General features: G+C 53.1%; 1 protein-coding gene across 2 annotated transcripts; it reads right to left on the reverse strand.

The window, feature by feature from the left end:
- Positions 1-5,617: 5,617 nt before the first annotated feature.
- LOC142028735 (opsin-5-like) lies at positions 5,618-25,035 on the reverse strand. 2 transcript variants are annotated; one of them, XM_075022571.1, is made up of 8 exons: positions 24,560-25,035; positions 23,583-23,754; positions 15,895-16,029; positions 13,951-14,038; positions 12,256-12,418; positions 11,557-11,684; positions 9,306-9,634; positions 5,618-8,494 (listed from the first exon to the last, which is right to left on the reverse strand). In XM_075022571.1, exons 3-8 carry the CDS (start codon positions 15,895-15,897, stop codon positions 7,940-7,942), a joined length of 1,266 nt encoding a protein of 421 aa, XP_074878672.1. In that variant the 5' UTR covers positions 15,898-16,029; positions 23,583-23,754; positions 24,560-25,035; the 3' UTR covers positions 5,618-7,939. The 2 variants fall into 2 exon arrangements, with proteins under 2 accessions (XP_074878672.1, XP_074878671.1); XM_075022570.1 differs by having other exon boundaries at positions 15,895-16,095.
- Positions 25,036-25,723: the final 688 nt, after the last annotated feature.

Raw genomic sequence — 25,723 nt, forward strand, 5'->3', positions numbered from 1 at the left:
TGCCTTGCTGTTACTTTAGGTCATTTCCTATTTTATCAGGCCAATATTAAACTAATTCTCTTTCCACAAGTACTAGTAGCCCCATCCTAACTTGGTGTCATCTACAAATTTGTGCAAGTGTAAACTTGATTTTTTTCTGCTCTCTTAAATACGGAACCATTGGGAAATACAATGCAAACATTACTAATTGCAGAAGCCCCGAAGTTCTGCCAGGCTGCAATCCCAGTGGCTGTTTCTCTTGATGACTAAGGAGCCATGAAAAAGAGAGGCAGGGGGAACCCAGAGCAGAGCTTTTGGCAACTCAGAGACTCCCAGAAGTCATTTTTTCCCTCTTCCAGCCCGTCCTGCAGCCCTGTGTTAGCCCATGACAAGGCGCCTTGGCTGCTGATGGCAAAACCCATCATCCACGGTGGGGAGACAACAATGGCACCCAGAAGCTCTGCCTGCCAGGCAGGGCTGAGCCCTGCCCCAGTTCCCCATTTCTGTGCCAGTGATGTGGCCACAGGCGCAGCGTTGGCTCAGGAGCGAGGGGAGACACTGAAAGTCCCCAGCCTCCCCTGGGGTGCTGGCACAGAGCAGGCATTTCCCCAAGCTCAGCAGCCCTGCCTGATTAAGGATGCAACAGAGCTGCTCACAGAAAACAAAAGAAAGGTGTTTTCAGCAGTGGCTTTTCTCCCATCAGTTAGTGCCCTGCCAGGCAATGTCCCCAAGGAATGGCTGTGACATGGCCAGTCCACAGCTGGGGTTGCAGGGAGCAGACCCCGTTTCCCTCCCGGCAGGCTGTGCCGGGAGGAGGCAGTCCCTGCACCGGGAGGAGACAACCCAGCCAGCCACCTCGGCCAGCAGATGCCTGCTGACACCGCCATGCCGTGGGAGACGAGGCAGGACACCCTGCAGAGCCTCTTCCCCAGGACAACACGGGCTTTTACCAGGTTTCGCTCCACTGCTCAAGAGGACAGCAAACCCACGCTGCCTTGTCACCACTGCCAGCTCACGTGCCTGCTCTGTGCCTCAGTTTCCCCACTAGACAAAATCCCTCTTGGAAAGCCCCCTCTGAGCTGCTCAACTCTTAAGACGACTAAAACTACAGTCAGACTGGCCAGCCTGACAACCACCCCTGTGCCAGGCAGGGAGGAAAGCGGGCAGGGATCAGGATGGCTTCACTGAGCACGGTTGTGCCACCAGGCTTGGGGCAGCAGCTGACCACCCCCCCAGGGCGACCAGCCGACGCTCAGCCAGGGCGAGCTCCCAGGTCTCACCCGTAAGACGCAACGGAGCACATGGCGGGGCTCCAGCCTGTCCTTCCTGCAGACACACCATCCCCACTCCTGTCCCCCACAGAGTGACATGTCTGGGGGCACCTTGCATCCCAAGACGGCCGCGCGACTGTCACAGATGAAGTGATCGTTGCCGTAGGGTCTGATTTACCTTCAGCCTGCACCATCTTTAAGCCCCACCTCTGTCCCAGGCACCCGAGAGCCAGACCCCAGCCCCAGCCTGCTCATGACTCACCAGCCAAATGTGAGCAAACACCTCCAGCTTTCCCTGCCTTGGTTTCATCATGATGAAGATGTTATTTTTAATTCAACCGCACCAAGAGGCACTCATTTATTTGAAACATTAAAGCACCTACAGGCTGTTTCTACAGCCTAATCTAAAAGCTGCCATAAAAGGACCAAAAGCAATAGTCATTATCTGCCGTTCAGAAGCTTAACCTTTGGAAAGAAAGACCAGGGCTCTGAGCTTTGCTTGCTAAACACCCTTTGCCTCTTCCCAGCAACTGTGCAGGCTGTAGGTGAGGTCACCCACCCCAGAGAGGAGGTTTCTACCCGTGGGGCTGCATTTAAAGGGCAGCGGCACTGACTGCAGCTGAGGCTGCCTGACCTTTGAGAAGAATGGGGCCACAGGAGGTGACACAGCCAGAGCGCAGATACCGGAGGGGAACGTGCACCGTCGACTTTGTGCAACCACCGATTTCAGAAGTACAAAGGGTCTGGATGCAAGGGGCTGCTGGCCGTTACTTGGAATAGTGGTGTGAGCTGAGGGCAGCTCTGATTTGAGCTGATGGGATCCTTCATCAGTCATTCTCACTTTAAATTTGAACAGGAGTGGGATGAACTTGTGTGGGACCTGGCAGAGCATTGGAGCTGCTAGGGAGGCTGCTCCTGCTCCCAGTCCTGCTGGTGGGGAGACCAACAGCAGCGCAACAACCAAGAGCCACGAGCTGGGAGAGTTTTACACATTCAATTAACCACCACAGCCAGAAGCAAGGAAATCACTCTGAAGCAATTAAGCTGGAGGAATGTTGGGGAGGCTGGGGGTCATGTTATTTAAAAAGCAACTGCACTAGAACTTCAGAAGGCACCCACTACACTTGTCAAAACTTGGAATTCAGACTGTTTTCCTTCAAACTACATGTTAACCTCCATAGTTTGGAGCCACTGGAAGAAATTTCTACTGTTATGTCAATGATTGATTTTCACATTCATTTATGAATTCGCTGACTTTCCTTGACAGTCACCTTATTCCCCATTTTTCCTTTCCTAGGACATGTGGTTTTGCTGCCACCTTGGAGCATGTTGTTGTGCCCTCAGACCCCCAAGCAATCCCCTGTTTTGGTGGGACACAGCTCACAGTGGACCCTGGGGACATATGATGTGCCCTGGCTGCAGGGCTTCTCCAGTTGTTCCAAGTTTTTCTGTCCATGGCAAACTGAAAACAAAGCAGAATGGTAGAGCATGTCCCTGCTGTCTCAGGGCAGCTCTGAGGGGAACACAGCAGGTACTAGTCACCTCATTTGAGGTGAAGCTGTCCTTGCAAAGCCCATTCATGGAACCATTGTTAATAGAAATTAAACTCAAAGGGCAGATTTTTTTTTCAAAGGTTCACATTTGTACACAATGTAACTGCTGCTAACTTTACCTGAGCCCGCTGTCCAGACAGGAGCAGAGAATGACATTTGCTCTCAGCTTCGTTTATGTAAAAAAAAAAAAAAAAAAACAAACAAAAAAAACCAAAAAAAACCCCCCACAAACAAACAAAAAAACCCATCATATTTTACTGGCCATGACTTCTGTGAAACGTGGCCCTAGAGATTGCTCCTGGGGTCTGTAAGACACAGCTCAACCAGGGCCTGGAACACACAGGGAGGGACAGCCTTTGGGTGAAGCCATTTGATAAATTAAGACAGAGACTCAAATCACACACCACCCATTTTGCCTGTGCTATCACACGGCCAGCTGCAGGATGCTGCATTGCCCCAGGGTCTGGCCCCATGTGCAGCCGAGGTCAGTGGAACATGACACTGATTTCAGGAGCGTGCCCATGTCCCCAGGATGAGTGGGAAGGCTGTGTGGATACACACTAGCTGCTTTAGTTCACCCTGAAATTCTCTTTCAAACCTAAACCCCTGCCAGGCCAGGGCTTTCCCGAGACAGGCAGGAGTGCATTGCTCACCTGCTTACCTTTCGAGGTAAGGCAGTGGATGGAGAAAGTGTCCTGGAACTGCTGCTGCTTTGCAGGTTATTAACAGAGCCACAGCGAGCAAACTGCATATCCCAGAGCCCTACAGTACTGTCAGTGGGGCAACACAGGAATCCCAGGAGTTATTGCCCTGTACAATCAGGTTATGTACCAAAGTGATTTTATGACACTGATAGATGTGAAATCGTGGGAGATTTGGGCAGAAAATAATCCCAGAATGGGCCAACTACCTTTTGGAACTGCCTTATGGTTGTAACTGGCCTCTGCCAGCTTGCCTTTGGGAAGGAATCTCTCTCCTTGAGAAAGATTTCTTGCTGCAGGTTTTCTGACTCAGGCTGGGCTTTCAGTAACCATATATTGCTTGTGTATAGATCAATGGAGCATATGTGTCTGCACTTGCCTCAGCATTTGCAACCTCAAGAGGGTGACTGAACTGGGAATATGATGGCTATTTGTAAATAAAGCCATCACTGGTAAAAGGCACAAGTGCTCTCACCCGGCCAGCAACAAGTAGGAAACGCAGCAACCGTAGCACACCTGCCCAGGCACCAAACCCAAACCAAGGCAGCCCTGGCTTGTTCCCTGCCCCAGGGCCAGGCTCTCACCGAGCAGCAACACAGCACTGCAACCCCAAGTCCCCCTTCCCAGCCAGCTCACAGCTGGGGACGGGGCTGCAGCAGCACCAAAAACTAAAGAAATCCATTCTCACAAACAGCAACCACCTCCCAATCCCTGCCAGACCACAGCGGCTAATGCAGACCCTACCTCAGCCCCGAGGGGTGAAGCCATCACCATCCTCCTCGCAGCCCCAGGCTCACCCCAGCAGCAACCACCACCACAAGAACTGCCCTTGCAGGGGGGGGGGGTCTTGTCCTCAGGTAATTGGTGGCAGCTGATGGCACTATTCTCAGTGGGGGACACTGATTAAATTGGCACCAGCTGTGCCCTGTCCCGAGAGAGGGGTCCAGCCTGGTAGGTGGCAGTGTGGGGGTTATGGCAGCCCCGGGTCCTGCTGGTGTAGGAGGGGGATAGGACACCCTGGACCTGCTCTTTGGCCTGGCCAGGGTACATGGTGTCAATTAAATTGATTGGGATTTTGCTAAGTGGCTGCAGTGCCGCTGCCTGGGCTCCCCAGCAGCAGGAGTGTCTCTGTGAATGTAGATTAAAGCACACTCAGCATTACATGCTCTCAATGTTCTGCATTCTCACACCAGAGATGGAGATGCTGATCTGGGCTTTTCCTGGAGTAACAAAGGACTGGGGGGATTTGCTCTTTTTTTTTTTTTCCCTGTCTCCTTTAGGTGATTTCTGGATGGCAGTGGTTTTTTGGCTAGCAGGAGACAAAGCGGCAGGCCAGGGGGGCTGATAAGCAAAGCAGGGACCCGACGCTGCATCAGTGGCTGGACCATACTGCGTCCCTGAGCCCGTCACAGCCCAAAGCACCAGCCTGCTCAAGGTCATGTCCTTGGCCCCTCCGCGTGTCCCAGGGCGGCCATGCCCTGAGACCCCCCACGAGATGGTAGCAGCCTTTCGTGTTCATGTCCTCTGGTGGGAAATCAGCCCTTGGTCACCTTCCTGGAGGCTCCTCTCCTCCCAGGGTGGCGATGGGCAGCAGGTACAGCCTGGGCTTGGCCGAGGGAGCAGCTCAAAGGTGCAGCCCACCCTGCCGACCCAGGTACCCCAGCACGGAGCGCTGCGGCAGGGCCCTGTCACACCAGCCATACCATCGCTGCTTCACCCCGGCAGGAGGAAGGCTCAGCTGCTGGGGAAGGAGAGGTTTGCTTGCCCCGAGTCCCGGCCGATGGGCTGTGCCCCGTCTCTGTAATCGCTCCCCCGCAGCACTAAGCCTTAGCCCACGCTCTCGCCCCGGCCACGCACAGCAGCGATATTTCCATTTATCCCAGAGCGCGGCCGCTAACACGTAACTGAACCAAAAGTCGAACGCCAGTTTTGCATGAGTCGATTTACTTTAAAAATGTACAATTTCTGGAACACGATGACTAGTCAGCAGAGACACCGAGTGCCTGTGATTCCCTCATGTGCCAGGGTGCCTGGGACGGGGCACGGGGAGCAGCACCCCGAGGGGGGGGAGCAGCCGTGCCCCCGGCTGGGCAGTGACTGGCCCTCCCAGAAACCTGCACCCACGTTGGAAACTTTGTCCTCTCTCTTCACCGTTTGCCCTGATTTTTCTTTCTTTGTTTGCAGCGTTTGCAAATATTGCACATATTTGGGTTGGGTGGGGGTTTTTTGCATAGCAGGAGTCGAAAGCGAAGGCAGGAGTGTCGCTCCCTGCGTGGCCTTTCAGTTATTACTTAGCTCTTGTGCATAAACCCTGCCCTGCCCCAACCCTCTGCGCCTACAGGTATCACACGTGGGCAAAACCATCGCGGGAAGATGCAAGTGCACCCCAGATTTACCGACGACCCTCTCTTGTCACAGGCCCTCTCCTGTCACAGGGAAACTGCTAGTTAAAGTGGCTAAGTGGAAATGACCAAGGGACAAAAGCAAGTGCCACGACTGCCATGCTGTCGTGCGCTAATTAGAGCCGTGCAGCAGCAGCCGGTAATGATGGCACACGCAGGGAAAGCAAGGGCAGGACCACCCGCGCCCCAGCACCCTTCGCTGCTTCGCTGGGTGCCTCTGCATGCGGCAACCACTTTCCCTGCCACAGAGCTCACACCGGCCCCGCTGCCACCTGAACTGGAATTGGGCCACAACATGGAGGCCAAAAACCTCCCTATTTTTAATGCCTAGGTTCAGCGGTACCAAGCTTGTAGCTGAAATGACTGGTGGTGGGCATCTGCCGCGCGCCCCCCGGGCAGCACACCCACCCCTCTGGATTTCTGCACGCCCCTGCAGCTAGCGGATCTTTCGTGAAGCGCTGTGTGTCCTCGGGAGAGAGGAGGCTGCTGCATCTGTGCTAAGAAAAGGCAGCGATACATCCTGGTTCTGGGAGCGACTGCTAAAAATAGCAATATCTGTATCTGGAGAGCGGAGAGGAGGAGGGAGAGCTCGGGGTCGGCTTCCAGGCAGGGCACAGCCAGCAAGAGCATCGGGGCAGAGGCTGTTTCCCAGCACTTGGTGAAGAAAACGGTTCACTATTCCCATTTAGCACATCCACGGTTTAACTCCGCAGCTCTGGCAACGGGTTGTGGCGTGGCTTTGTTCGTTAACCAGTGACAAGGTAAAGCGCTCGTGTGAGTAACTGGCTGGCTGGGTGCCGGAGGGCAGCACGTTTCCCACCTCTGTTACTGACTCTTATCATCACCTTGAATGCCTCTTTAAATTTTGGGGGGTATAACCAGCCTCTCTCAGCACCCTGGCTGCGTTATTCAGACCCCGCAAAGGAAAACCAGCTCCCGCCGTGCCTGAGGCTGGGCACACGAGCAGCTCGGTGCTGGGGGTGGGACGGGGACCCCCCGAGCTCAGCCCCAGGCGAGCTTCCCCAGGGGGCTGCCAGCACGCTACTGGAGGGAGATGTCTGCGAGCCTGCCCCGCGCCCGCCACGGCGGACAACGTGGGGACTTTTCTATTGATGGCTTTGCGTTGGGCCCTTCCACAGCTTCTTGGTCCTTTTCATCCCAGGCTCTTCCCCTGGCCGAACTGCCCGCGCTGATCTCTCCAAACGCCGACGACAAGCCCGCGGGATGCAGTTGCCCAGGCAGCTGCTCCCCTGCGCAGCGGTGCGGGTGGCGAGAGCTGCCCCCGCGTCCCAGCCGCCGGGAGACACCCTGCAGCCGCAGCCCCGGCTCCAGGGTGGTGCTCGGCCACAGATTTGCCATTCTCTGCCTGGAGAGCACGACCTGGGACTGCTATTACTCACACCGGGATTATTTTAACCCCAAATCCTTACTCTAAAGACAAGCTCCCATTTTGATCGATAGGCGGTGGTGGGTTTGCACTCAAATCGAGGGAGTGGGGTAACCCAGCCTGCACAGAGAGTAGTCTCTTGAGAGGTATATAAAGATGCTTCATAATCCCAAGTGAGGTAGCTGAGCGGCACGGTCCCGCTCCCCAACAGGACAGGACACGGTCAGCGGGGGCTGTAGGGGCTGGCGCTGGAGGCAGGATCCCTCTCAGGGCCTCCTGATCCCCAGCCCTCCCTGCCAGGCACAGTTTCTTAAGACAACCAAGTTCCTACTTGGTCATCAGAGCACCAGGATGGAAAAACAAAGGCCAAGGGCCCAGAGAGCAAGCCACAGGAGAAACTGCACCCTGGATTTGCACCCTGGGCAGATTTCAGGCACTGGGGGTCTTTTTTTTTTTCGCAAGTGCAAAGACTAGGCTCAGAGTTGCAAGAGCCAAGCCAGAGAAGGAGGCAAGGTTGGTCTTAAATTTTCGTGTCACTTCATCTACAGAACGTGCTGGGGACCCATCGGATATGTAGGTGAGAGAGATGCTGCGTTTGGGTTTGTCTTCCAGTGCGCTGGTGGGACACAGCCGGGCACGGTTGTGCTCAGAGAAGGTCTTTCATGATATCTGACGGCAGGGCTTCCCCTGCCACGTTCACAGCACCCAGGTCTGACCTTTTCCGTGTGACAAGCACCATCATCTGCACCGTCCTCTTCAGCCCCGGCTGGCAAGCAGCTCCATCAGCCAGGATAGCCAGGGGACCGTGCTGGGGCGAGCTGCCAGGCACCTGGGGGAGTTTGTAGCACTTGGGGTAGTTACTGAAACACTCAAAAGTGTCGTTGCAGTTTCTGCAAGCCCCAGGGTGGCCACTGAAGCCCGGGGATGGGAAGGGCTGGAGCGCGGCACTCGGGCACCCGCAGCAGAGGAGGGTGCGGATGGCCTGGAGGAGCATCACGTCCTTGGAGAGGAACTTCTGGAAGTTGGGCTTGAAGAGCAGGTACACCAGGGGGTTGTAGAGCGTCGAGGACTTGGCAAAGACGGCTGACAGCACAAAGGCCAGTGCCGGCACCTGGCTGGCGTCGCCAAGGACTGCCCACAGGGCAATGACGGCGTAAGGGGTCCAGGCAGCCAGAAACCCCAGGCACACGGCAATGCTCAGCTGGAAGAGAAGGAGATGGAGACGGCGGTGCCGTGAGCCTCCTGCGGCACACGCGGGATGCTGACCCCCCCCTAAAACTCAGCCACGTGCAACGGGACACTGAGCAGTCGGTCACATCCCCAGGGAAAGGTGCTCAGCCTTCTGGACCTGTCACACTGGATCATCGGGGTGTCAGACATCAGGGTAGCAACTCGGCACATCCCAGCGTGGGCACGTAAACCTGCACTCGCTTCAGGTGACTCACACCCCATCCCACCTGGGAAACTCAGCAATTGCCTCAGCCCGCTGCGACAGATGGGTACGAAGCACCCAGCGACCCGGCTGGGACCAGGCCAGCGTCAGACTCCAGCAGCATTTTGGCAGCACTCAAAATCCCTCCAGCAATCTGTGTGCCAGCGTGCAGACTGACCGAGAGGCTCTGGACAGGCCATGCTCAGACCCCCCTCCTCTAAGTAGACATGAAGGTTTCCTTCAAGGCCAGGCTTGCAAGCTGCTTTCTTTGGTGTTTGGGTTTTTTTTAAAGGTTATCCACTTTTTTTTTTTTTTGACATATCCTTGGTAAATTATAGTATTAGCTTGTAGTCTGGGGAGCAATGACTCATGCAAGCTCCTTTTAAGATCTTTTCCAATGTAATTTAAAATGAAAACTCCTCCACCTGATGGCTTTAAACGTGGAGAAAAGTGTTATTACCCACACTGATACAAACACCTGGAGAATTCATCAGGAGCGACAGACACCCTGGCAGAAGGGGTCCTGCCACATTCGCCTGTGGGCAGTGGGCACCCCGCAGCACCCCGAGCCCTCCCCTACCTTCACGATGAGGCCGTGCACGCTGCGGGCTCTGCGCTGGGGGGACGTGTGCTGCCTGACGGCTCTCCGGGACACCCGCACCGTCCAGAGGATCAGCGAGTAGGAGACGAGGATGAGGAGGCAGGGGAGAAGGTAGCAGAAGATGAAGAGGGCGAGGATGTAGAGCCTGGCCTCCCTGCTCGAGGCTTTCCACGTGATGCAGCAAGCTGTCCCATAGGGCTCGGGGCCGTAGCTGCCCCACTCGGCCAAGGGGGCCGTGGCAAACATCAGGGCGTACGCCCAGACGCACAGCAGCAGCACTCCGGCGTGGCAGGGCGAGAACTTGTTGCCTGTGGCAGAGGGATCGGCGTGAGGATGGTTTCCCACGGGCGAGGGGCGGCGGAGAGAGGGGCTGTGACCCTGAGCTGCCCGCACGTCCAGGCACCGGGGACGAAGCCAGCCACCCTGGGACACGGCTGGGGCCACCCGGGCAGGACAGGAGCTGCTGCACACAGCATGGCAGCACTGCAGCCATGGAGTGGGCAGAGCTGTGCCAGCACTCACCCCCAGGCCCTGGGACACACGGGCATCCTCTTGTACCCTCGGGTGGGCGGCCAGAGCAAGGCGCCAAGAGAAATGTAAGGGTTTGCCCCAATCTAGGCAGCAAGTGGCAGGATCAGCAGTGCAGCCTGTCTTGGCTTAGGGAGGAATTGCTGGGACATCATGCGGCTGCTGGTGGCTTGGCGGGGGACACAGCACCCACGGCCCCACAGGGATACTGCTGCACCCACGGCCCCACGGGTGGGAGGGAAGGGGGCTGCCTGGCTGCAGCAGCCTGAGCACGGGGCAGGGAGAGCTGGCTCCAGGACTGCTCAAAGCCATCACAGACACTGTCATTTGAAGGACCTTTTGCTCTCCGGCAGACTAAAGCACTGAGGAAGGTGGGTTTTTTTCCTTTTTGTCCCATCCCCCATCAAATCTAAAACTCCCTGATCTTCTAAGAGCTCGGTATAAAGTGCTAAATCTTCTGCCATACATAGGAGTAACATTTTTCTTTGAAACCAAGCAATTAAAAGCACATTGAGATTAGCCATTTCCTCATAGAAAATGGGCCAGGGCGTCATGGGGAGATAAGCTCAACGTGCCAGGCTGCCAAGTGCTGGCTCATCTAGAGAGCAGAACCTGCTCAGGGAAAAGCCACTGGTACCTGGGCTGCCTTTTAAGAGCCAACTTTTATCTTTATCTTTCCTTCCACCTTTTTAGCGATCTCCTGAGTTGTTGTGCTGGCGCATAACCAAGGTGACTCTGCTCCAGCATCGTCCTCGAGGCACCGTCAGCTGCTGGGGACAAAGCGTGTTGGTGGTTGGCAGCAGCCGCAGGCTGGGGGCAGAGAGGCAGCGAGCCATGGGAGAGGGGGTGAGGATGCACCCTGGGGTGCTGGCCTGCAAATCAAACTAAGATCTTTGATTTCCCATTTTATTTCTATTTTTGGTCTTTAATCCGATGTATATTCTGAACATACATGCTAGATGGAGGGTTAGCAGCTGAGCTGAGGAAATTAAGAAGCAACTTCAAATAGGAGGAGCTGTAAATGTGTAGGGGACGTTCCTGGATCCCCCCACTTCTCTCAGGTGCTTTTTGCGCTGAATGCCCAAGCTTATAGCTGCATATAGCTGTAGAGCTGCACTCATGTTAGCTCTACAGAGGAAGTCCAGGTGAAAATAAAGCTACGAAAGTGAGCTATAACACTGCACACCCAACCCTCCTGTATTAATTAATTCAGTCAATTAAATACATTTGGCCTATGGCTCTCCCACCAGGGACAAGGGAAAGCGGCTCTTCCTTGCACTGCCAGAGCTTGTGGCTTCCCAGATGCAGAGTCTGGTCTGGCCTAAGCTCAAGTCTGTGTATGGACGTTTGAAACCCTGTGACCTGCTATACAGCAGCTGGGACTTTTCCACAACCCCCTTGATACTTTCTGGGATGATGCTCCTGAGCCCTGGAGTGAAGCAGAGGATAGCTGAGATGCAAGCACAGGGCATGGGCACAGGGTGCTGGGGCTCCATAGCCCCACACGGGTAGAGGGGGGTGAATACACAAGTAATAAAAGCCTTCAGAGTCTGCTGCACCAGTGTATTAACTGGGAATAGGTCGCCCTTGGGCAAAGCTTTCCTAGAAGAGGTGTATCTGACCCATAAGAGAAGGAAGAAAAAGAGTTATGTTAATAGAGAAGGGTGTAAGTATAGATCAGATAACACATCCCAGCACCTACCATATGCTGGGTAACAGACCTTCAGGCAGCAAACCGTGCTGAGCACCGTCAGGCTGGTGAGGCTGCACAGCCCAAACAAGACCCCGCAGAAGGCGTAGAGGGTGCACACCGCCTCGTTGAACAGCCACCTGCAAGGGAAAGCCTGCGGGTAAACCCAGCCCTTCCCCTCTGCCCAGGGCAGCTGGCTGACAGCCCCTGCCATGCGGCTGGACAGGAATTGTCTCTGAAGTCCCTGCTCTGGAGGAAGGCTGGGTATTTCCCAGCTGCTCTCCTGGTGGTGGGGCCTCAGCTGCTGGTCCCACACTGGAAGCAAAGCTGACCGTGCGTGGGGTGACTGCAATGGGCTGCGTGGATAGCAGTGCGTGATTGCCCAAGAAAACATGGGCATGATCTTGCCCCAGATTTGTTCTCTGAGCATCCCAGAGACAGGCACAGACAGAGCCACAGGTACAGCAGCTGCCCTGATCCACGCCAGCTCGGAAACCCACCAGCAAACCCCTTTTACAGCACATCTGTGTGATAAACCGGAGGGACAGGGAACAGCAAAGCACCCTGCTGTGGGGCCGATGTCTGTGAAGGGCCACCAGACTGACTCCTTGGGTCCCTCTGCACCCCGTCAGGGATCTCCCCATTTCAAGACAAGGTTTGCAAACTGCACCCGGGGCCATTGGCCAGCGCAGAGCCGCTTCCACAAAGTACCTGTGTGCAAAGAAGGATGAGGTGGCCAAGGGAAAGAGCGTCACCGTCATACTCAGGTCACTGATGGCCAGGTTGACGATGAAGAACTCGGCAGGCTTCAGCATTGACCTCTTACGATAGGCCACCAGCAGGAGCAGCGAGTTCCCAGAGAGGGACACAATGCCTGTGGAGAAGGCAGAGGAATGGTGCTGTATGTAACAGAGCTGGGAAAGGAGCCAGGATCATCTTGAGATGTTTGGAAGCCAACACCGGAGATGTCTACAGAGGGTGGAAAGGGCTCCAGGCTTCCCTCCCCAGAGCGGGCTGAGCAGGGGAGCCCATGGGACCTGCAGAGCTCTGTGAGCACATCTGGAGATGCTGGACATTGAATTTGATCCCTTCCCCTTCCTGAGATCCTACAGAGGCTTTGGTAGGACGGCAGTGATGGGATGAGACTGCAATGGGCCCCGGGTGCAGGATCTGGCCAGAGTCACTTCTTCCAGCTGGAAGGAGCAAGGGGGGCACTTCCTTCCAGCTAGATAAATAACGGGAGCTTTGTGCGATTGCTCTTCTGATGTGAAGCCAAGGAGCTGCACCCCTTCGCCTTTTTAATTTCTTCCTGGCAATGTCACTCCTAAGTCTGTGTTGTCCAATATCATGGTAACAAAATAAACAAGAAGAAAGGCATTATGAAGATCAAGGAAAATCCAGACTAAGCAAACGAAGGCTCTTTGTTTGCTATTAGTGTATTTAAAACAACAGTGGTGATTAAAATTTTATAACAAGGGCTTTATCTCTTTTTTTAATTATAAGCGTGCTTTCATTGAAAAGAGGTTTTGGTGTCCTCAGAAGGGGAATCTCTGCTGCTCTTGGGGCAGGTTGGGTAGGACAAGAATTTCTCCCTAATGGATTAGGCTGTAAATTAAATACCGTGGTAAGAACCAGCTTGGAAAGCCGCTGAATGGCTAATACTAAAGTTCCCCTCAGGAACAGGATTCCCATGCAGGACTTGGCCAAATCCAGAGCTTTGGAGGCTTTGGAGTTACTGGAGGGTAGACTAATGAGATGTTTGTCCTTCTTCCCAGCCTCATGAGGCGTTTTTCCCACAGAGCTAGTCTCACATCTGTGCTAAGTACATTTTATTAGCTTTACTAACTCCTAGGAGCTGTAGGTGCCTGTAGGGCTGCTGGCAGTCCCAGTGGTGTGAGCATGCCTTGGGTTCCCCATCCTCACAGGCATGAAAAACTCTTCTAGCGTTTGGGAGACAACTTGCTCAGTGCTCCTAACTCCAAATCACAGGACATTCACCAGCTTCTTCTGCCAAAAGCAAGGACCAGCTGGAGGTCCAAATCACCTTCAATAGTCCTGAAGCTGGCAACGCTAACCGAGAGTCCCTACCTGTCTCACATCGGGTAGCTGCAGTAGGAGTTACAGCACATTTCTCAAAGGTTGTTCTTCAACTTTCCAAATATTTAAAAACATAACTGGTACTTGCACTTCCCCTGAGAGGGGAATGCAGTCACCAAGCTTTGGCCAGATCATCCTTTTGAGTAACATGGGGAGGGCTAATGTGGGAAGGGCCAGTTTGATTATTCTGCTAATGACTGAACGTTTCTGGAAGCATCAGTGACTGCAAAAGTCCTGAATGTCTCTCGAAGGCAGGCACCTGGGCTGCCCACAGCAGGGAGAGAGGTATAACAGGCTGTCTTTCCTTACCAAAGACTAAATAAAGTGTGCCAAAAATCAGGTCTTCTCTCTCCGATAAGGTGGAGATGAACACCAAGGCGTTGGACACATTTCCCATCTGCAAAGCAAAATACAAATACAAGTGAGAGCGAATTTTGGCTAATGAAGGAGTGCTCAGTTTCCTCCGTTCCCGGGGAGGACAGCTCTGCGACACGCTCCTGGCACGGTGCTACAACCAAGCCATAGCATGTACCTCGCTGCGGGAGGCGGCTTCATTAAGGCTGCACGCAGCACTGACCTAACCAGCTGGGCAGGGGGCCGATAATAGGATCAGGCTGGTAATCTCACTTAATTACCATTTCTTCAATTACAGATTTTACTGATTAGCATTAGCCTTTGGATCTAAATTTTCTTTGCAAGTCTCGGCCATGTGCTGACTGCAGCGGGCACTGTGCGTTTGGACATGGGGATTGGCAGCTCAGAGCTGGAGGCTTCGTGTTTTGCAAAGTCCCCCACCTCCTCCAGGTTTGTCCCATCCTTCGCGTGCCTCCACCAGTCCCTGCGTCCACATCAGCAGAGAGGCTTGGCCCAAACTCTCTTTGCGATGCAGCCAAGACCTGTTGATGTGCCATCCCGGTGGCATATTAATTGCCTCTACCGTGAGACATGCACTGTGTGTGCTGAGAAAGGCCCATGCAGACAAGGGGACTTGCAACAAGCTGGTCATCAAACCCCAGCCCAGGAGACCCCACAGCTGGGGACAGAAAGGAATTGTCACCGCAATCATCACTGCTCCTGGCTGGGACTCTCCTTCTTCTGCTGTAACTAAATGTGATCTGTGCTGCCAGTAGTGCAGGCAGTGAAGAACTTGAGGGTGAACACGTGTATTAACAACAACAAAAAAATAGTAGTAAAAAGTCATTCCCTTTCACACGGTGTCTGACTCAATCATTGAGTTTTATCAGCCTAATTAGTTTCCCTGGTATTTCATGCAGCTGAGCCAAAGGTTCCCAAGTGCTTAGGAAGTTAATAGGGGGTAGTAGAGCAGAACAGCAGACGTGTTTCAGTATATTCACTCCCTTCACTGATAACAAATAAATGGAAAAATATTTTGTTCAGGTGAAGAAAAAAAAAAAAAGAGAGAGGGGGCGAGAGAAAATAATGGTTTAATTATATGTTTCGATAGCTGTTAGCTTGCTTGCTGGGATGCTTAATGCATGCAATATTCCTGCCTCCTTCCCCAAGGTCCCTACCTGCACGCGGTGGGAGAACTGAAAACAGTGCCCTGCCGCGGAGCAGGGGCTGGGGAGGAGAAGGCAGCTGGGGCCACCCTGGGCATGGTTTAACCCGCACAAGTGGCAACAGGCTGCTTATTCCTGCCCCATAGCCTAGTCCTCATAGGGCCATGCTGCGAGCTGGAACAGGGAATAGATTTGACCTTATGGGGAGGAGGTGAATAACAATAATATCCCCAGCACAGATCCCTGCGTGACCTCTAACTGCCGTGAGGCAGCTTGGGAGCTACCGCATGGGCCAAGAGCCATGGGAGACGGAGCCTCTTTCCATGAGTTTTGCTGACATGGACTTCACAAACAAAGCGACTACCCTTGTTATCTTACCCGGGTGAAAATGCGCACCTCACATCCAAGGCTGCATTCAGACAGATGGAGCTAATTACTTGAAGTACCATGTAAATTAGCTTTGAGTGTAAATGTATTTTAAGACACTAACTGGTGTTAAACTGCCAAGAAATCCTGCCAGTAGTTTTTCATTCTCTGTGTTACTGGCGCATACAGATGAATATTGATCGACCATGGTTCCCCTGGCCTACTTCATGGCTTTCTTGGGTTAGGTGGGCACACAATCCATGGGATGTTTACAGCTCATCTAGTCCCACTTGCTACATTTCAGTGAACTTATCTCAAGCATCTGATGTTAAGCAATCAAATATTTTTATGGTTGGTGCCTACATACCATGAGTAGGATGAAGTTGCCTCTGCAGACCAGGCAGGATGCTGGTTAATTTAGTTAATGGGAGCTGCAATGGTCATCCATGGTTCTCAATTCACTCTGTTGACCGTCTGGCCTCTCTGGATGGTTCCTGCTCCCCTTATGAACAGAGACGGTGGAAAGCAAAAGAACTGGTCTGTGCAAAAGAGTCCCGACAAGTGTGTGCTGCAGAGAGAGGGGTGTCATGCACTGAAGACAGAAGGAGCAACAGCAAGCCAGGTTTTGGCTTGCTTGTTCTAGTAGACATGGCCAAAGCCCTTGTGCTGCTGGCATACTCCCACATCCTTGAGACATGTTTTGCCCAGGTTACTGGTTTGACAGCTTGATGCAAATGTGATTTTAAATTAAGCTCCATTTACATCATCCTGCTAAACTGACAGAGCCTCTCAGGAAGCTCAGCTAATGGTTGCTGAAGTGCAGCACACTTGCCTCCTTCCTCAACTCATTTATTGGGTTTTGGCATTGAGAAAGAGGTACCATACTGTTCTGAAATGCCACATCCTCCTGCCCGGGTCTGGAAAGTCTGCTCTGTGGCACTGCATGGACATCGTGAAGGCAAACATGAACAGCCAGGAGGTCTACCCACTTCTGTTCGGGTTTCCTAGTACAAACTTTCACTTCAGAGAAATGACCACCACACATGGGAGTTTTCCAATCCTTTGTTGTGCAAAACAAGGCACATCTAACAACAGCATGTGCTTTACCAATAAACTAAACCCCGGCTATTATCTGCCAGCTTGGAAGAGGCTGCTAGCCCTTAGGGTTTGATATGCAAGCACCTATGGGAAAAAGTGCCAAGCAGTGGATTGCCCAGGCAGGCTGACAGGCACACAGCTAATTTGCTACTTGAACATATCAAATGTCCCCTGTCTTGTTACCAGTACATACAAGTACAGTATGGCAACTTCTCATACATCATTATTTGTATTTATGTACATGCAGTTTTGATGTTCAGTCTTAAAAATTCAGTCTCTCTTAATAATTGCCTGGTAAAATATGTAAGGAAAACATTAACATTTGCATCCTAGAGGCTTCCTACTTTAACCAATATAGTATTGCTGTCAGAGCAGCAACCTGACTTGGAGGACTCCTTGCCAGCCCAGCACACACTTTGCAGGTGCACGCTCCCTTGACCCGCTTTTCCTTATGCTCTCCTGGCCGGTGGATGTTTATCTCAGTTCTGCTTTGGTACCAGGGTAGCCTTGGACCACTCGAACACATTTGAATGTCCTCATTTGCATGATATAGTTCAGCTGCATCAATTTGCTTTTCTTAGCAAACATAATTCACAAGGTGCTTGCTTTAAACCCTTATTATCCTCTCCCTACTCATCTTCCCTGGTCTCAGTGTGGAGGACCAAGTGCTGTCAGTGTGGCCCCACAGCAGCAGATGCTGCTCACGAGAAGTCACCATAACCTCCATCTACTCGCTTGGGCTTTCTAGCTGCTCTGGGCAGAGGGCAAACTCCCTGGCTGTCCCCATAGATGTCTACACAACATAATTACTAGGGCACGCAAGGTTGGAGTCTGAGCAGCAATGGGCCAAGATCCACCCTGAGCTCTGCTTAAGAGGGAAAAGGGGTTAGGCAGAAAACTATCCCAGCTAATATTAACTTGGGAAGCTGCACGCCAGTCCTCAGCCTGCACTGGATACCCAGGGAAGCAAGTCACTGTCTGATCTTTCTGCACTTGCACCACACTAAAAGCATCGCAGAGTAACTCAGTTTTCTCAGCTCGTCACCTCCTCACAGGCTTTCACTTACAGGTTTACATTGAAGGTGACTGTCCCCTCCCTGTGTCCTCAGCACGACTGATGGCACCTGCAGCTCCAGGAAGCTCCTCCCTGCCTGCCCGGCCGAGACACTGGGACGTGCCGGTGTCCAGCCAGGGTGGCCTTTCCCGTTTGCTCCCTGGGAGCTTAGGGAATCGAATTGACAGAAATCCTGAGCAGAGTCCATGAATCCCAGACAGAGGGACCAGCACAGAGGTGACATCAGACAGCTTTAAGCTGTCCCTCCTCACTCCGGTCTGTGCTGGCCCCATCTTTCAGCAGATATTAAAGCAATAGCAAAACTCTCGTTACCTGTTCTGGGAGCTGGGTAGCCCCAGGCCCTGTGACTTCGGTGTGCTCCCTCTGCAAGGGCAGCCTGCAGAAACCAGCCCAGCTGCTGCGCTCCTGCGAGAGTACGCCCCAGTGCAAGCCAGGATCTGGGCATCAAGTACAAATGGCTTGATGGCAGAGAAACTACAAAATCATTTAGGAGGGAAGCACAGCAGCTCCAGGGGTGGGAGATGACTGCTTTCTCCCTTTACAAGACCAATTATTTCAATAAAAGGGTGTTTCTGGCTAACTGCGATGTGAGCACCTTGCAAGCATTCCAAGCGCTTTCACACCCAGGGTTCAAGCTGAATCTCTCCCTTTATTGACTGTCCAGTGGAGACTTAGGTTCTCCCTTGAGATTTTCACTGACAATCCTGGCTTGCTGGACACAAGTGCTGGAAATCCCTAGCAGGAAAAAGGGAAACGTTTCCCACCCTTTCTTCACCTGCCCTGTGCAAATCTTGCCCCTAGCCTCAAATCCTCGCCATACTATGCAGTGACTCATAAAGAACAGCAAAATAAATGGGGCTTATGTTCAGGTTTTTGTTAAAATCTTGTGAGTCACTTTATCTTGGGAAAAAGCAGCAGTGGCAAATCTGGGCTTTAGTGGAAGACAGACAGCTGCAAGACAGACAACTAGGGGATCTAAGGCTTTAACTGAAGGGAGCAGGCAGAACTGATGGGACATTGCAAAAAAGTTCTCTGATGAGATTTTTCTATCACAAGGAAGCAGAAAACGTTGGAGCCCATCTTCTCCCTTTTCCAGGTCACCCTCTAAAAGGTTTGTGAGGAAATGGGCTTTCCTCCTCACCAGCACATGCAGTAGCAGGCAGGGCAGGGTGAGAACATCACTCTGATGCATATTCATAATTGTCAGGGTGAAAAAGCTGCTTCAGAGTATTTAATTTCACAGCTAACGAAAATCCAATCTCAATGTGCTTTCTATGATGAATGTTCTTAGGAGCCCACCTCTCCCTTCCTTGTGTGCCAAAGCATTTTAATTGATGCTAAGGTTAAATTTATTAGAAAACCACCAAGTTATTAGACCCACAGTATGACACTGTGGATGTGGAAAAGGAAGGAAGGAAGAGGGTTTGCTACATATTCATCAGCTTCTAAGTTTCTCTTCAGAATTTCTTGAGAAAGTGACTCTTTCACCTTAACCACAAACATGTCAAAAATGGGCAGAGCTTCCACAGACACATTTTGGATGCATGAACTAAGACATGAGCCTATGCCTTTGGGTTAAATGCACGCGCTGTCGGGCAGTTATAGCTCTGTCTGGGACACTGAGTAACAGCACTTGTCCATACAAGTGCCTTCAGCATTGCTTGTTGCTCTGACTACCCCTATACACAACCGACTGCAAGGAAGGGAGTTTCTGGTGATGAGAGCCCTGTGACGGTGCAAGCTAGGTGAGACCCAGCCAAGGGGTCAGAGTGCTGGAGTGATGTCCCAGGCTGCAGAGTGGCATTGGGGAATGAGACTGGGAGTCACTCACCCTGGAAGTAAAGTTGGTGCAGAGGAGAGTGAATCCAGGAGGAGAGGAGGATGTTGAGGTGCTGGAGACTGGCAGCCCCCCCTTGTATGATGGGTGGGCAGGAGGACATAGTGCCAGTGGTGAAAGGGGGCTGCTGGGTTCATCTCCTCCACAGAGCACCTTGGATCCTAAATGCTTCACAGCCCAGTGAAAATAATCTTCCTTACTCTCCTGTGCTTTTTGGAGGGTGAAGAGTGTCCATGTACGGGGAGGGGTGATTTATACCTCCCTGTACCAGACTGAGTGACTCTGGCCATGAGAATGACGTCCTTCATTAACTTAATTGGAAACAACCTTCATTTAGGGCTGAGCAAATCATTCCTGAAATTCTCATAATGCATAGTTCTCCCCTAGGCCACATTTCATTCTTCCTCAAGAGCCCTTGGAAGCAGACATGCTGAACACAGCACATGCACACCACCTCTCTGAGATGCTTTAGCAAAGCATACGTGTATTAAGAACATGGAGCCTGGGAAAAAGGAGGGACTGTGGTCACACAGCTGCATGATGACGAGACAGGGCAAGGCCCAGCATAAACAGTCTGGAAGGAATTGTTCCTGCTCCTCAGCGTGCAGGCACACACGCAGCAAAGGAAAGAGAGAACTGGCAAAGCTTGCAGGACTTTATTTCCTTCAGATCCCTGGCAGGTCTCCATCCTGCAATACATCAGGGGAGCTACAAGTGTCCTGTGAGATCAAGCTGGCAAAAAGTAACAATAATCCAGGGGAGAGGAACTTCTATTTCTGACATATTACTTGGACTAGGCCTTATTTTTATGGTTGTGCTTGAGCTATTTGTAAAGCACACGTCTCTCATTGCAATACAGAAAATTATAAAAAAGCATCTCTTGCACTGATAGATAAGCTGATGTCATTGACACATGGACAATAAATCAGTTTTATAGAAATATGGACAGCTATCATTTTTGTGTCTGAAAGTAAATCATAAACTAGATCCTGTAAACTTATTGTACCTATGTGCAGTGTACAGGCAAGTGAAGCTAGGATCAGTACAAAAACTACTGCAAAAATCTCAGACTTTCCCCTGCTGCTTTCACTGGGGGCTTGGAAAGCCTTCCCCCCCCAGATGAATTAGAAGGTGGTGCACTTGTCTGAGCTCCTCTGCGAGAGGGATGTTGGGACCTCTTCACACCTGGCCCCAAGAGGTGCTTACATGGTCTTTACCCTTGTGGAAACAAGACAGTGAGTAACCTGCTTCCCTGACAATTCACAAACCTGTTCTGGTTCTGCTTGCCTGCTGGAAACCTGCACAAAAGCCTTCCTCTCTCAGAGCTGCTCCCTCAGGTGAGTGTGCAACAGAGGGGGAAGCTTGCACAACCCTCCCCCTCTGCTGTCACGTTTAGTGGAGAGTCACAAGCTGCAGAAGCCTCAGTGCAGGTACTAAACACATTCACACTCATTTCTGACAGAAACAGCTGCTGGAGTTTTCTTCCAACTCAAAAACATTTCAAAAACGTGACTATGCTCAATCAAGGCTAAATCTGTAACTCCTCTGGGAGGGACTTCAGATGAGAATGTCTCATCAGGGGCTATCCAGCCAGCACAACGCAGCCCTTTGAAATCAAACTGCTTGGCCACGTAGTCTTTGGGCAATACAAAGCTGCTGTTCAATTTGATTTAAGCTCCATTGCTCAGACTCTGTTCTGAGAAGAGACAGACTGTGAAAGCTCCTTTCCCCTCAATTTAATCAGACTTCAAAATGAGATGAAGTTTTCCAAGCAGCTGCTGCCACAGGTACATTACCAGGAAACCCTCGTATTCTGCCTCCCAGACCCTATTCTTGTGTCCGCAGGAAGAATCAAATCTAAACCTACATCCCACGTCCACATCTGGCACCTGTGAGGACACTGGCATGGCTGGACTGGCCTGATCACATGCATTCTGTCTACCTGAAAAACCATACTTTTTATTTTGTGTGATTGTTGGTTTTGCCCTTTTCCTCTCCAGACTTGGACAGCTGCTTTTCTTCAGCCAACGTGCGACAAAGCCAGAGCCTTTCTTGGGCAGCAGAAGGAAACCTGATGAGCCTCAAAACTCCGCTGACCTCCAGTCTCTTTCAAAAGTAAATAGCGTGAATCGATTTCTGAAATTCCTAGCACAGGGGAAGCTTAGACACTGCTGCCTGCCTAGCAAATAAAGCAAGCCTTAAAAAGTCCTAGAAGAGCAAAAGAGCATAGCTGAGTGACTGCTCACTACATGAAGGACAGACTGCAGTGCAAGGAAAAGCAGTCCTCAGTCCCCTAGCCGAAATCCCTTTGGAGATTACAGAGTTTTTGTGTGCCAGGGCTGCTTTCCACCTCCCCGTTAGCCACCCAGGACTCTTGCAAACCCCTTCGAGAGGGGGTACGTCCCCACGCACACGCACACCCTAAAGCTCTCAGTGAGCTGTGTCACTCGCACACACGCACCAGTGCCCACGGCCGCCCAGGCGGGGAGCAGAGTTCATAGCCAGGGCTGGCACTGCCGGTCCCCCATGCCCACCCCGGGGCTGTGCTCCTTCACCCCCCCGGGGAAGCGTGTCTCCCACAGCCCCGGGGACACAGCTAGACGGGCTGGGCTCCCTGCCCTCCTGCACCCCGGGACACCCACGGGGACCGTGTCCTCCCCACTCCCAGGGTCGGGGACGCTCGGGGGCACCGTGTCCCTCCCGGGGATGCCCGGGGCGGCCCGACTCCCCGACCCCCTTACCTTTTCCGCAGAAGCCCCCGCCCCCGGCGCAGCCCTCTCCGCTCTCCGTCGCCAGAAACTTGCCGGGGCTCCCGCGGCAGCTCCGCGGGACGGCGGCGGGGAGAGCGCAGGTTCCGCGCCCGCGGGAGCGCGGCGGCTGCTGCCACCGCGGATCAGCACCGGCGCCCGCGGACAGCTCCGCTCCCGCCGCGCCCTGCCCGCGCCCGGCTCTGCCTGCACCGGGCTCTGCCTGCGCCGGGCTGGGCTCTGCCTGCGCCGGGCTCTGCCTGCACCGGGCTGGGCTCTGCCTGCACCGGGCTCTGCCTGCACCGGGCTGGGCTCTGCCTGCACCGGGCTCTGTCTGCACCGGGCTCTGCCTGCACCGGGCTGGGCTCTGCCTGCACCGGGCTCTGCCTGCACAGGGCTCTGCCTGCACCGGGCTGGGCTCTGCCTGCACCGGGCTCTGCCTGCACCGGGCTGGGCTCTGCCTGCACCGGGCTCTGTCTGCACCGGGCTCTGCCTGCACCGGGCTGGGCTCTGCCTGCACCGGGCTCTGCCTGCACAGGGCTCTGCCTGCACCGGGCTGGGCTCTGCCTGCACCGGGCTCTGCCTGCACCGGGCTGGGCTCTGCCTGCGCCGGGCTCTGCCTGCGCCGGGCTGGGCTCTGCCTGCACCGGGCTCTGCCTGCACCGGGCTGGGCTCTGCCTGCGCCGGGCTCTGCCTGCACCGGGCTCTGCCTGCGCCGGGCTGGGCTCTGCCTGCACCGGGCTCTGCCTGCACCGGGCTCTGCCTGCACCGGGCTGGGCTCTGCCTGCGCCGGGCTCTGCCTGCACCGGGCTGGGCTCTGCCTGCACCGGGCTCTGCCTGCGCCGGGCTGGGCTCTGCCTGCGCCGGGCTCTGCCTGCGCCGGGCTGGGCTCTGCCTGCACCGGGCTCTGCCTGCGCCGGGCTGGGCTCTGCCTGCGCCGGGCTCTGCCCTGCCCTCGGCGCTGGGCACGGTCCCAGGGCTGGGGAGGCCGGGGGACACCGTCCCCACAGCCGGGGCAGCTCCCGTGCTGGCACGGCCAGCTCAGCCCGGGGCACCCGGCTTCCCCTGCGATCTGGTCCCCACCAGGCACTCAGCCCAGGCACCCTGCTCCCCAGCCGCACATCCCCACCAACGGGCCTGGGAGCCGCTGTTTTCGTAGCGAGAGGAAACTGAGGCACGGAGAGGGTAGTTTAAAGCAGCACCCCGTGGCCTCAGAGCAGCCCCAGGCTCACTTTTCCCTCCCCTTGGCCACCTCCTCTCATCCCCCCGCAGGGGAGGCAGGCTGGTAATTCACTCACCTCTCCCTGAAGATCTGGCGGGCCACCCGGCATGACCCCATGCTGCGCCGTGAGGTGCTCCAAGGACATGTTCCAGAGTGACAGAGGAGACGAGGAGGTGGGGATCGCTGTGCTGAGGCTGTTGCCAATCAGAGCTGGGTTTTGTTTTCCACCCAAATCGCTTGACCTGCCTCTGCTTGGCAAAACACGAGTCATGACCATCACTTACCCATGCATTTTAATTCTCTCCACACCAAGAGCTTTCCCTTGGTTGCCAGTTAGAAATGGGAACAGTATCAAAAATCCTAGTGCTCATTTTTAGAGCTCCAAATACTGTCAGGACTGCTGGTCAGCTTGGATTCAGGTGCTTAAATTTGCTTCAGAAAGGAACCCTGAAGCTGGAGAAATGGACAGCAATAGCACAGCAATAGCCTTACGTACTCTACGTGCTTTGGAAAGAGCCTTCATGAGAAACTTTTATGGACTAAACAGCTATGTAAATAGATACATACTGAGATTATTATAAACTGAAAGTTAGTTGTTGTTTGTGTTCCAGAAACACAAAGGCCTCAGCCAAGTTTGAGGCCCCGTTGCGCAGTCCCCTCCACGTGGCCAGAGTTAACCCAAAGAGCCTGACATCCATCAGGCAACATGCTCCATTTTCTCCCTTTCACCTGGAATGGACCTGAGGCATGACATTCAGTGACACGCCAAGGGACACAGAGAGTTCTCAGCAGAGTCACAAGCACAAATAGGAGGAGCAGCACTTTCCGTGCTGCACACACCGTGCTACACACAAGGACTGCAAATAGTTACTAAACTCTGGCCACGTTTGCACAACTGCATTATTTTTTAGCAGTTTCCTTGGGAAAGAGACCTCCATCTCAGTCTGTCTTTCCACAGCAACACCGCTCCTCCCCAGTAGCACTTCATTCATTAGCCATTCTCACCCAGATTTGGAAGAGGGATTGAAGTCTTTGAGACAATTTAGTTCCCACCTGGTTTGTGCAGTAGGGAAAGATCCCAGGAGCTGGCTGAGATGCCATGGGGCAGGCAGCTGATCAAGCAGCACCCACAGACACCTGCTTGCTGCCTTCCTTCTTGTCTGCAAGAGATTTCTCAAGAGAGATGGAGGAGACGGGGTTACGGAGGTGATGAGACAGAAAGCCAAACCTGCAGGAAACTAGACTTCATAAGATCAGCTGTTCATGGAACAGCTTTTTTTCTTAAAGCCTAAGCACACGGTGAGCCCTGCTTAAACCCAGACCTACCGCACTCTCTCAACATTGCTTTTTTTATGGCGATGGTCGAGGCACAGAGCAAGTCTTTAAAGGAGCGCTTTTGATCTGGGATTTAACCAACAGGTTGATTTCTAGAAATCAAAATTGACCTGAAGCATAATTCCTTGCTGTGAATCCTAGGGAATTTGGTATAGCCTTTGTTATGTCAAGCATCTAATTTTGTTTTCTAAGCTCTGCCTTCTTCTTCCTCCCTCTCCCCCCACAACAGAAAGAAAGAATATTTGAGCTATAAGTCCCCCAAAGGAACAAGAGCCCAATTGACAGAAAATGACCACAGGATGCTGGCAGCATTACAAAGACAACAGAAGAGGTATGTCAAACCTACACAATGTCACCTGTCCCAGAAGTAATATTTCTGGCTGCCAGCCAGGAGAGTCTAAAGTGGAAAAGACTTGCCAAGCAGGTTACAGCCTGTGATTAGGCAGGCAACTCAGAGAACCCTGTTCCCCTTTCAAAATCAACATTAATCACAGCATTGGGACTGTAATTCTGTTTCATTTTTCTCTGTCTCTCCCTCTCTGCCCCGTGGGCCACAGGCAAAGGCTAACCAGAAGTTTTTGATTCCTCTCTGGCCACCTCCTGAAGAGTCCTACTCGAGTTCAATCTCAAGCCTGTAAGTCCTTCATTTTGCTCCCAGTCCATCGGAGCCCATTTGCACCAGCTGAGGTGGCTTTGTACAGCAGATCTGGTTGGTCTAAGGTCTTGGTTCCAGCTATTCATCCAAAAGACACCAGGGTTTAACTCTCTAAATGCCTGTTTAATCCTGTTCTCCTGTCAAGAACAGCTTCCCTGTTGGAAGATACTTTCTCCAGATGCTTTCATAAGTCTGCTAATCAAATCAAACAAGCTTTTTAATGTAAT

This window comes from Buteo buteo, chromosome 2, assembly GCF_964188355.1.
Source record: "Buteo buteo chromosome 2, bButBut1.hap1.1, whole genome shotgun sequence".
In the NCBI taxonomy this organism is placed as follows: Eukaryota; Metazoa; Chordata; class Aves; order Accipitriformes; family Accipitridae; genus Buteo; species Buteo buteo.

Excerpts from the sequence above, each read along its gene's own strand:
- LOC142028735 (XM_075022571.1), bottom strand. Across the intron at positions 11,685-12,255 it reads TCATCCTTCTTTGCACACAG|GTGGCTGTTCAACGAGGCGG; the intron begins GTACTTTGTGGA and ends TTTCCCTTGCAG. Across the intron at positions 9,635-11,556 it reads GGTCTGTTACCCAGCATATG|GCAACAAGTTCTCGCCCTGC; the intron begins GTAGGTGCTGGG and ends CCTCTGCCACAG.